At 36.9% G+C, this 13,151-nt stretch overlaps 1 protein-coding gene across 2 annotated transcripts in view; it reads right to left on the minus strand.

The window, feature by feature from the left end:
- The window catches only part of GATAc (GATA transcription factor), a 55,900-nt gene that overhangs the window by 17,739 nt on the left and 25,010 nt on the right, over window positions 1-13,151 (minus strand). The window contains exon 3 of one of the 2 annotated variants that reach the window (XM_011684973.2): window positions 3,024-3,659. In XM_011684973.2, the coding sequence (XP_011683275.1) occupies window positions 3,024-3,659 (636 nt within the window). 2 annotated transcript variants of the gene reach the window in all.

The following is a 13,151-nucleotide window of genomic DNA, read 5'->3' on the forward strand; positions in this document are numbered from 1 at the left end:
CTTTGAAAATGTAGGCACTTTTGGAATATTGGAGTCGGTATGATGGTGGGACTGGCATGACTGGGGTTTGATGATATGCTTGCCCCTTACCCTATGTTTGTCACTGATACCAAACAGACAAAGACAGGAGACGAGTATGGGGATAAACGACCTCCAACAAAGCATTGACCCTCCTTCTCTGTGTATCCGTACATCTATCTTGATTGGAGCCCGTCCAAGACTGATCTTTAGTTTAGAACTTGTGTCTCGGTCCTAAAAATGGTTAAACCAATTAGGGGTTATGACGTAGACAGTGACGTTTGTTTCTCTTATAGTTGACAGAGAAGCCGTGCGGCCATTTCCGTTTAGGGTTAATGTAATTGTACCTCCCTGAACCAGCCTAGGACTTCAAACACATCTCTAAAGTGGTCTAAGTTTATTTATATACAGCCCCTGCTGCACAGGATGTTCCAGTTAATATTTTAGAATGAAGGTACAATTGCATTAAACATTTCGTTTGCCACTTCCGGTACCAATAATGACAGGCGTTGCCTTGCTTCCAACTTTTACCCACGACTAAACGGGGATGCAAAAGAAGTAAAGTAACTAAAAACAAGAATTTACGATATTTAAAAAATGAACGGACCCACTGTCCTCATTCATAGCTTTTAAGTTAAATGGGTTGACAGTAATAATGAATCTCTATAGACGAGTAGACGTAGTCATATTAATCCACTTTTGGATAATTATGTTCACATGATAGTAAGTGATTGGAAAGAATATGATTCTGCTTTTAAATTGTTCCATCTGTTCGATTGCAAACACCTTTACTCTAGGTAGATCAAGCCATTTTGCTGGGCCATTGATATTCCCATTTATTTTTCAGTAAATCTTTTCCCTGGCGAAAACGAGTAAAAAGTAAAAACAAGTGTAGTTCGACCATTTTTCTCGTAAAGCTCCTCGTCCAAATGAGACGTGTTTGCCCTATATTGACATTTTAATGAAGTTATCATTAAGTCTTCCCAATATGATACGTTTGTCTTGAAGAATTTTAAATAATAACTATCGGAAAGTAAAACCAACAGTTAGGCCCTAACTTACAAGTAAATGATGTCGTGCTTGATACGTGGGAAATCTTATTAAAAGGATGAATCCTTTATGTCCTCCAAAATGTAACATGACATGCTGAATTATTGTGTGTCCCGAATATTAAACAAAGCGTGGAGGAAAGGCCGGATACCTGGAGAAGGTTTAAATTTTAATAATGATGTACCTTTGTGGAAATACGGAGCGAAGGGATCGAAAGGTATCAAATATAGTCATTTCCCATATCACGCATACCTAAGATTTATGTTTATGCTTTTCGTCTGTGAATGATGCAAGTGATACTAAAATATCATTCTATTTCTTGGCAAAGTGTCCTGTGTCGTGTCATGTAAGAAGAGCCAGGACTAGTTCTCGATATGAGCAAGCAAACATAAATGGATACAGGTGGTTTCAACGAACTGTAACCCGATCTCATATGAGGCAGCGAGGAGAGGGCATCGGGGTCAGCGACAGACGCGGTGAGGGCCGCATAGGCGGCATGCTCTCTCCGATAGAGTCGTGTGCCAGACACGCGAATCTTCAGAAACTGCATCACTATTTTATCAGAGGATCACGCCCTTAACCCCCCCCCCCCTACCACCACCACCTAACCATCCCACTCCTCCCTCCCCCTGGCCTTTCTCTGTGACTCTTTCGATCTATCTTCCTCTCAGTCTTCTCGTTTTCCTCGTCTCTGTCCACGTTCTTGGCGATAACAGAATACGTGACGGGTTAGATAAGTGAGCCTTCCAAAATAATGAAATAATTTAATATTCCAGCCTTGATACATTGTGAAGCTACTTCGTGCCAAGTCTAATACGTGTAGGCCAAATTGATACAAACTGATCACAAGTGTTCCAGGAAGATGTTAACTTACAGAATAAAAGATCGATTGATGAAAACATGAAAAAGATGAAAAGAATGTTTTAACCTCTATCTGCTAATACTAAATCCACAAACTCCCATAAATTTCCAACTAAGCCTAAGCCTAAATATCGGTCTAATGAGTAAATCAGTAATACTCGATCAGACACATTAAACTTTCCAAAAACTTATTGACCCATCGAAATTAGCTTTAGTCACTGACTTAGCCATTTTCTTCCTGAAAATTATCATTCGTGATCATTTACAAATCTTATTACAGACAGACTACACAGAGCGATTTTCCACTGAGAGAATGCAACGCGAAGGGGGAAAAAAGCGGGAAAGGGTGCAAACAGATGAGAAAATCACCATCCTGCCCGGGATAATCGTCTGATTAGGGCGGTATTATATCTAGAGGATTGAGCGGACCAAGTAACGATTGTACCATATTATGAGTTATTACTAATGGAGGCAACAGGTCATCTGTATGATGCTTTATTAGTCTTATGTCATAGTATGTCACACAACTGAATTAAACGATGATATATCTATATTATATGCAAGGTCAAATACTTTCATTTGCAAGTTTCAATAGTATATATGCATGTTTCATTAGTATATATTGAGTGTTCATCAAGAGCCTCTTGTTATGACATCATTATCGAAACGATAATAAAAAATAAAAAACATATAATCGTAATGTTATAACATTATGAACATAATAATCATGCCTGCAGAATATTGATTTCTTTATTTCTATAATGAATTGATAGAAATCATAGAATGATCATGATAAATATAAAAAATGGATGATGATGGATGGTTCAAAACATAAACATAAAAGATTTCAATCTGTATCAAAAGTTCAGAAATTATCTGGTTATACAATAAATGTTAATATCTTTTGAATTTCCTCATTTTGGCCGGTGTATAATTACTTTTTTTTATATTCAATGTATCCGAAAGTTGTAAAGATAACCAAACATTATTTTCTAAAAACTCGAAACTATAATTATTTTTCATTACCTTTTGTTCAGAGACTAAAAGTACAATAACGGTAGTCCGTGCTTCTTGAAAATTTTAAAATAACTTACCTGTTGTTGATCTGCTTTTGTTTCTTGGTTTTGGTGCAGGAGCTAAGCCTCTGTTACCCATTACCCCAGGATGGTGGAAATTGAGAGCGCTGTTAGGTAGCTCTGACATGAACGAAGCATAAGCTGCGGGAACATGGTGGGGAGCCTGCGAGTAGGCCGAGTCTAGTACGCTGGAACTCATGGCTGATGTCGATGCCAGGGAACTCACGCTGTTACTCGTATTACAATGAATGTGTTTCCCCGAGGTCGACGATGTCCCGTTCTTGAGCTCGGAGCCGTAATCGGTGTTGGCCGTGTGTAGGCTGACGGGGGTAATGATGTTATCTGGTGTGTTGTCCTTTGGCGGGGTCGGAGGGAAGCTGAAGTAGTGTGCTGCTGCCGCTGCCGCTGCGTTACCCTGATGTGTAGCAGCAGAAGGGACGGTTCCAGGGTGGCCGTGCGAACTCGGCTGGATCGGCGTCGATGCCGGTAACGTGTAGGAACTTGTTGGACCGGGATGAGGTGCTGAACTACCAAATGGACCACCACACCAAGCACCAGATCCTTGGACTCCGTGAAGGGACTTTCCGCTGTCTAGCCACTGAAACGTCGGCGTGTGGAAATGGGGTCTGCAAACTTGACTGCTTGCTACTCCAGCTAAAAATTTCATTAAAAGAAAATAACAAGTTCACTTTGACTAGCCAGAAAATGAAAATAAACAAGGTCGCTACAAAACAACGAGTTGAAAAATGACGGAACTGAGCTGCTAATTTGGTTACCGAGAGTCAGAGAATTTGATAAGAGGTTGCCCAGCAAGTGAACTGAATAATAGTGTGTGTTTCTACAGGCATCCGAGGGTAGATTTATACCGGAGTCAACGTAAACCAACTACAGGAAGCAACGGAGAGCTTCCGGCTTTAGAGGCAGGCACTAGACCCCTGGGTGCACGTTGAGGCTCGCTGTCTGAGACCTTGACAAACTTTGGCGCGTGTGCCGCTGTAATAACCCAGCCACAAGCCACGCGATCAAACAGAGTAAGGTGCTCATAAAACTCACCCCCAATAACCCCCGCCCCTAAAATAGGTTTAGCAGACACTGCAAAAATTGGAGCAGTAGACCAGTAATCCTTGTCGCTGTTCAAGCTGGATTGGTATTAATAAAGACACAAACAGGTCTGTGCCTGCTTTATTTAAGCAAATTTTAGACCTGTTTAAGCCAAGGCCAATATAGCATGATAAAGAAGGGGTAAGATGTTTATTTCCTCAATTCCTCCAGAGAAAAACATCTGGTGGCGAAGGATTGCTAGTGCTCTTTTTTTCCTGGAAGTTGAAGCGTAACTTTTATCAACTTTTCCAATCAGGTGTTCTAGGGGGCTGACGAGGAAGAAGAAAAGCCCTTCCATTCGTCCGATCAGCAATTTGATAGGACCGTTTAAACAAGATGAAATTACAAATTGCCTGCGACAAGCGTCGTGCTGTGCTTGAAAACCACAACCATATATCCCACTGATCGTTGCATGATAACAATATTCATAACCAGCAAGAACCACTTCACTTGGTTTTACGACGACATATATATTTAGGTATTGAAATGGTGCTTTAACAACGTGGGCATCGACCACTGTAACTATTTCCCCCCTCTACAGTGGTAGAGTAATTAAAGACATCTTTTGAATCAAATCGGCAACAACATCAATGTGTACCGACAAAACGGTGGGGCGTGAGTTCAAAGTCAGTTTTATCTCGGCTTTTCTTTTCGGCATCGACACGTAAAATGGCGTGCCCTTACTTATCAGCGATTAGTTCTATGACGATCAAAGTATCTTTATGAAGTGAAGTGATAAATGACACACGATATAAAAATGATAAAAATCAGCCAATTTATTATAGAATGCCCATCTTCACACGTCTTTTGTAGTACAAGTGCACACCTGCACAGGCAAACTCCGATGGTATTTAGGACCCTAATGTGTCCTTTCGTCAAATAAGCTTCAGTAGAAATAAAATGAAAGGAACTAGTTACGGCAACAACAAAGAGCATCCGAATTTCGGTAGTACGCTGAAATTTGTTTTTCTGCTCCTCAAATATTTAACTGGCGTAAACTAATTTTGTCTTCTTTTGTGGGTCAAAATTGATAGATCTCTTATCAGATTTTTTCAAAGAACATTACACATGAGATTTGTCCAAGTACAACTTTTTTTTTATCTTGATAAAGATAAGTACAACTTTTGATAATTTCTATGAATCCAACACAACACGAGATGAATGTTGGGTGATATAGCATGATTTCAACCAATCAGAAATGTAACATTTGAACAAAGTCGCTATTCTATCCACAAATAAATAATATGGCTTCATGTTTTAGTCAGTAGTGAACATTTTTAAAGTTTCCTCTTTTTCTTTTAAATTCTAGTCCATCGTAGGCGTAACTTCGAAAGGTTTGCCTTTATTATACGCTTATTATCAACGACCGTCGTGACCAAAAAGCAAAATGTACTTACGGTTTGTTAAATAGAAGACAAAATAAGATGATGACGTATTCGTTAATTTACAATTTAACCTCGCTGAATAAGAAAGTTTATGGGTATCATGCATCACACACCATAGAGTGAGCCTTTGGTCAGTTAATACAAATAGGTCACTTGCTTTCCCTGGTCACTACTGGTCATTGCTCGCTGAAAATGAAATATATCGGCTGCAGTATAAAAAGAAGACGAGTGACGGAAGCACGCTCTCAAAAATGCTGGGGTGATATTTCCTGGAGCCCCTGCATAAGTTCCCTTGCTTGTCAATTACAACCCGCAAGCTTCTAAAATGGTCAGCCTTCAGGAACAAGACTCTAATTATACCCCTGGAACTTTTTACAAAGAAAAGAAAGGATGTCGAGACTTTTACGAAGCTAATATTACATCAGATATTACCCCCACACAAAAACGCAGACAAAAGAAAAAGTGTATTTGGTAAAAAAAATATATATATATATATCAGATTTATAGGACGTCGAAGACATTGACATGGCTAAAAAAGGGCCTTTGTTTTGTGATTTTTCATTTCGATGATTTGGAAAATGGGAATTATGCTGTGTTTACATTAACGACTATGAAGTTGTGTACAAAGCTTTGTAATGTGCCATATCCTCAATAAAATCGTAGGTGAATGCGTGAAATCGTTGATGTTTAGTAAATCGCATTATTTATGGCTATTTAATTATAGTGCTTTTATCATGTTAATTGATATCTATTACCAATAAGGATTCTTCGGTGTTCTTGCAAATTTCCTTGTTTACTTTTCGAAGGGGTTGAAATCCTTTAAGCCTACTTTTAGACATCAGTAAGTCTTCAAACTTTGTTAAATCACACAACATATCGCAACATATTTGCCCAGTCTCATTAACCAATAGATTATTTGTGTACTATGTGCTGAAAAAAAGTTTGATCTCATTTTGTTAAATTCAGAACTGTTCAAAATTGAGTAAAATATACCCCAAGCATAAAGCAATAAATAGAATTCAACACAAACGTAGGAATTTTAAAGAAAAGGGCTCTAAATACAGGTACTAACTTAAAAGGCTTTTGGCGAGGTTAAAATAGTTTCCTACCTGAAAGGAAACTAAGTATAGCAACAGACATTTCGATCGTGAAACATTGGTTTGTCTAGAGTATGCTGTCAATCAATTCAATTTGTAAACGATTAGATTGACCAGCCAGCTCTAATTTGGTCCACAAGAGGTCTGACACGGTCATGTGACCGTCAGGTTTCATTCTTGTGTTACGTAATCAAATATCGATATAACGTTCTTGGCAACTATATATAGATATGATATGCTGTTAAAACATAAAACATCGCCATCAGCAATGTCCCAACGCACTTACATGCTGTTAAACCTGTCTTGCAAAAGTATAAAATATTAATATCAATTGACCAAAGATAATTAATGGCCAATACCTTCTCTCTCCCTGTATACTAAATTAATCTACGATAAATTATTAAACGACCACTAACTAGTTTTTTATGCATTTTTAAAGTGCTGAAAATGAGAGAAAAGGTACAACTTTGGATTACCAATATAGGGCAGTGTAGTAACTGTCTTAGCTTGAGCTATCCCCGTTTACAATGCATCCCCATAAATCCATACTCATATCAACATTATCCCATATGATATATTACACAAATCTTCTCTTTTTTATATGACGGAGAAAAATTAATACTCGCGAAATCTTTCGTCTGGGTTCTTTTTGAGAGGAAGCAGGAGTTGTCAACCGTGTCCTACATACTAATTCAAAAGGGAACCATGTGGCAGCCTGCAATACTCCAATCCAAGGCTAAATTCTCGTGGTTGCACCTAAAAACAATCCGAACATATTTTTCACAAAATGTAACAGATTGTATGAAATACAGGTGACCTACAATTTCGTGCAAAGTTTAACTTCTATGTATATCAGAAATCAATTCGTATACTCATTACTATATCTTCAATTAATATAATTCTTATTATTTCAATTTTGATAAATTTTCATTTAATTATTGTTTGAAGTCCTCTAAAAGCACATTCTTTTAAATATTCATCAATATTAATTGATTTTGATAACACATTTTCGAGATGATATATAGAAACCCTTGTATTTTTTCAGGAAGTTAACATACAGTTTAACCCGCACTTTTATGCATCAAGATAACAGAAAGCAAACAAAGAGACAAATAGCGGAGTTACACACCTGTGCGTGCGTGTATGTGTGTGTGTGTGCGTGCGTGTGTGTGGTTGTTTGTGTATAGTTCCCTGCCTGAACATACATGAACATTTCCTTGTAATAAGGATTCATGATAAATCGGAACCCTTTGCTTCCGTCTATTATCCATATACCCTACACTTATCACGCGTGTTACTGTTTACAAGTTAAAAATATTGCATTTAAAAGCAATCCGAAATAGCTTGTGTAAATCCAGTCATTTAGATTTACACCGTTGCCCATCAAGTTGGAAATGAACTTTTATTACCCCTTTCGATGATTATTATTGTGAAAACAAAATTAATTCTTATTTATTAGATAAAGTATATATTTGTTTTATTGAACATAGGCCTGTTCTACATGCTCAATCGACTGCTCTTATTTATACAGGGGAATCTACAATTTAAAAGCTCAGCTTTTTACTAGATTCCCCCATATTTCACTACCAATATAGTTGTCTTATTTCAGTTCGAATACCATGTAAATGATGTAATTGTTTATATATCATTATATCTTCACAATGTTTATGTTAATTCGACTGTATTATTACTTTCATGGCCTGATATTATTGTATGTATTTTGTTAACACCTAGCCTATTGAAAGAACAATTCTTTTCAAATATTAGTGTTTATTGCTGAAATATGAAATAAAACTAAACGGAAAAAAATAAAACTGAAATATATCTTATCAGAAGTTTATATTATTGATCACATAAGTTCTGAGAAGATATAAAATATCGCCCCCAAAAATAATATTGTCACAATAATTTCATGAAAATAAAGGTAGAATTGTTGTACTTAATGGGCAACAGTTTAAATTGTAATCCCATGCTGAAATATTATTGTTTCCATCTACGATTAAGCAAAATGCTTGATAACATTAAAAATTGTTCAATGCAGAAGCGAAATACATTTTAAATATGCTCTTTATCAAATGAATGTATGTCACAACGAGTTTTTTTTTTAGGTTGCTGCGGTTTTAAAAGTGAAATCAAGAGCTAACAAACTAATTTTATGTTTTTTTGTCTTATTCCAAACATATCTCTTGCCAAGCTCCCATTTTTATTAAACCGTTCATATTACTAGCTACCATGTGGCGGAAAAAGAATACCCGGAGCGGAAGAAGTAAAGTTGCCATTAAACCAGAACATAACATTAACGCGGGATTAACTACATAAACAGTTATCAGATCGCAGCTAGGACAGCTTTGTTGTTCTAAGCACTGAGTCAATCTGAGCGGTCACGTGACTGATCGATTTTTGTTTTACCCCGTGGAGCCCGGGAAATAGGGAGCTAGTACAGGATACAGACGGCGTCTCATGTTTAACGGGTTGTTTAATCAAGCAGCTAAAATAAAACAATAATTTCTATACCGTTCTTCATGACATATTATGACCGAAAAACATTTTGCTCTGAAAACCTTTTATTTCCGCTTGTTTCAAAAGTGAATACTGGGTCATTCGTTGGTGTGTTGGACCAGAAAATCACGAAAACAATTGATATGATACCCAATTAATTACGTGGTCTCTTCTACCCAATACATTTTTGTTCTTATCAGGATTTTTGAAGTTTAATCAATGTGTAATAAATTACATAGATAATAAAACACAAAAGTTGTTAAAATTCTACGGTGACTTTTTAGAGGTCAATTTCGTTCAACTAACTCTTCGAAACCTGATTCATTAGCGCCGACCCGGGGATGAATAGGTCAATATTTTACATTTACATATTGTTTAATTATAATATAATATAACTCTTTCATAAAGACGTTAATATATGTAAATATAAATATTTATTGCACAGCAATTTTTTAAAATTGACAGTTTTAACTGATAACATTTGAATGTATGATATTTGTCGGGATACTTCAAAGTCCATCCATACTCAATAAGTTATCGATGGAATGCAGTTCTTCATTAATCAGGCATAATTGTATAGGCCCTTGGTGTAATCTGATCATAGTTTCGGATATAAAACGTTCGTGTCCATGCAGGTGTTCTCTCAAACAATATTGTTTATGCTCACAGATTCATTCTATAACTAAATCAAACAGTTGATCGCCTTCACAAGACTGAAAGAACTACCTGTGAGGTGGTTTTAGCTCTGCCCATTACAAAAATCACTCGAATGAATGACCTAATCACCATGAAAACAAGATAAAAGGGGGTCTCAATTGCCAACTGATACACCTGACAAAGCTTTATCTCCATTTAGATCAATGTCGCATATCTTGCACCTTTTTCTATACCAGCGCATTTTTATAGTCACCTTTATCAAAAGGGATTTTCGGGGAGAGAGATTGTGTCTTTTGATAAGCAGTGATGAGATGTATTAAGGGAAATATATTGGGGGGGGGGGGGGCGCAAGAGTCGAGGTTTTTTTTTTTAAATAAGCGTTTCTAATTTAACGCATGGTTAATGTCCATCAGGGAGAAGGTTCGGTATAACTTGGGTAAAGTTTCTTTCTGATTTGAGGCAAGATATGACTTGATCTTGATTCAAGCCCTCCGAACTCCATCAAACGAGAAATTAATAGCCATTCTTCTTCGAGCTTGCGGCTTCCTAAAAAACATTAGGTCGCTGTGTCAAGTTGAAAAAATGCCATCAGAAAAAGAAACGGAGATTGCGTTTTATTATGTGTATCCCCCATGTCAAGAGGGAAGGGCTTTGTTTCCAAACATGGTTGATAATCATGTTGCAGATAAGAACTTTGGAAAGATTTCCCCAGGATGAGATGAAAGGAGATATGGGATTCAAGAAAAGAATGTAGTGTTTAACAGAGGTGATTGAGATAGAAAAGAAATGCAATGTAACAACTTCATATAAATGTGGATAATGACTTCAGGAGGTAACCCACTGAGAAGTAATAGAGGCACGAATATTTTTATTCTTATTTAGCAATTATTTTATACCAATAATGTGCAGGGATAACATATCAGTAGCTTTTCTTTTGTAACTTGATGCAAGGAAATGTAAGACAATAATCACCTGTTCCCAAATTGTGTGATATTTTTCCTACAAAAAGTGCAATGATAAAATGCAAAATCTGTCAACTTATCCGATTTTTAAGGATTTGAAAGGAGCCACCAAGAAATACTTTCAAGTATTTTCCTGATCCTTCTAGAATTCTTGCATTGTAATCTGTTTGAGAAATGACATGAAGGACTTATCATGAAAATCACTTCATGTACCGTTCCCTGTAGAGGCTGTACCACAATAGATGATTCGTACATTAAATTAAAAAGTTCCATATTGTCCCTATAAAGCTAAGATGAATCCATTTCTAAGTTCGGATTTCAGTGAGGGAGAACTTGCACATGACTACTGGTGGGTGGTTGTACGAACAAGGAAATGGTGGACTAACAAAAACAGAGATCCGAGGGACTAAATACCCACAGCGGAATAGTTTCTGGGAAAAGAGGATACAAGATATCTATGGCCCATGGTTCCATGGTTAAAGGCAAGATGATCGTTAAGACAGGGTAAGAACAGAATTAAAGGTAAAGACCAGTATTGGAAACGCCCCAATTTCAAAAAATGAAATGGAAGCTCTTATTACCAATCATGTGAAAGAATATGTTTTGACTAATACATGATGATAAAAAATTTGCCGGGAAACCGCCTACTAATTCATATATTTGGTAAATTTGTTTCTCTCATGGTCTGTGAGAGATATAGGGTAGTCCCATATACATCTTTCTGTGTATAGTGCTTGTAACTTTACGAAGAATGGGCCAAATTTCTTATCATTTTGATGATTCCAGAACCTTGCAGATGCTAGATGCTAGATTATCAACCTTTTCTGATCGATTCCACAATCTTTCTTTAACGATGCAATCGCATGACCATAACTGGTCTTTACCTTTAACAATTCCCTTCCTGATTGTGTGGGTCTTTTTGCCCTTTTTTAATGCGTTCAAACTTATACCAATTATTGTTTGGCCTACTTTCAGTTCATTAGTACTGGGTAAAATGGACATAGATGTGTACGTTAAAAAAGCGATTATGAATTCTACGAATCTACGAGCACCGATATACAAAGCGGAATATGTGAATGAAAAAAAAATCACTTCTTGAAGAAAAATTCCAAACTATATCATCATATACATAAAAAACTGATGAAGTTTCTTTCTAAATGACGCAAAGAAAAACGAATAAATCAAAGAAACTTTCATCGCGTCCCTCATTTTCATTCCCCTCCCATTCGCCATGGCAACGGTTTTTGTGCTTCTGATTCCTACTATGTCATCGTCTGGCATTATGTTGCGGCTGTGGAATGCGGATAAAAAAAACCTTTCTTGCTCTCAAAGGAGTAGAAAGAAAACTTTCTTGAGAAAATGTCAAACTAATTAGGCGATAAAGAAAGAAGCGACGGTCGTTGGCTCAATACAACACAAGAGGCTGAGGCTATAAGTTTTCTTATCGCACCGTTCGGTTTCCGTAAGATAAACCCACACGCGACTAATTAATTAATCAAACATTCTTATTAATATGCAAATGTCAACCGCTACGTCATTTCGTATAGTGGCTGTATGCGCATCGTTGACAATATGGCGAATTGACAATTTTATTGTGGTTGCTTGTTTGTGATGTAGACATTAAAATTACTCCCTTCCTGCATGGCAGTTAGTATAAATTTGTTTGGGAGATATCAGGACTTAATCCTTTCCAATGTGTGGGGGATAATGATGATTAAAATAAAAAGGAAACTTTGTCAGGCCTATTCAGGAACCTTGATTAGGCCTGCCGAGTGTACTACAGACCTGATAATCTGATGCACTGTCAACAATGTTAATATTTTCATATACAAGTATTCAAATATATCTTGATTGAAGAAAAAATAATTCGGTGTGCATCAGCTATGCTGCCAGTCATTTTGTCACACCTGACATCTATTTTCTTTAACTTTTTTATATCTTAAAATCGGGGTTTTCCCCAAAAAAATAAGTAACTGTTAAAGTTTTAGGATTTGCTGTAGGCAATGTTATTCAGAAGCTTACTTATCAGATCGCGAAGAGAAAAGGAGGGGAAAATATGGAACTAATTACACTTCTGCAATCGAGTAATGGTAGGACTGAGGGTAAAGGCACTTCTTCATATTCAGGAGGGAGAGTTAATTTCATGCCCCAACTATCCGGAGATCTGCTTCAAATTAGACAACTTTCGCACCGGACTTGCACTTTTATTCGAAATAACGATACAACTTTCCTTCCTCGAGTTTCCCGCGTAAATCCCGACCCTCTTCTGTTATTTTTAGCTTTGTCTCACCCAATTATTGTCCTCAGACTTCGAGGACAAAACACATAATTATTCTGACAATCCACAGTGACGCTGTTCATGTTCAACTGTCAGTATCTGATGTATAGGCATATACGATGTCATTTCGCAGTTTTTCTGTATTGAACACAAATGTTTGAGTAGAA

Source organism: Strongylocentrotus purpuratus, unplaced genomic scaffold (assembly GCF_000002235.5).
Source record: "Strongylocentrotus purpuratus isolate Spur 01 unplaced genomic scaffold, Spur_5.0 spur5_scaffold_6, whole genome shotgun sequence".
Classification (NCBI taxonomy): Eukaryota; Metazoa; Echinodermata; class Echinoidea; order Camarodonta; family Strongylocentrotidae; genus Strongylocentrotus; species Strongylocentrotus purpuratus.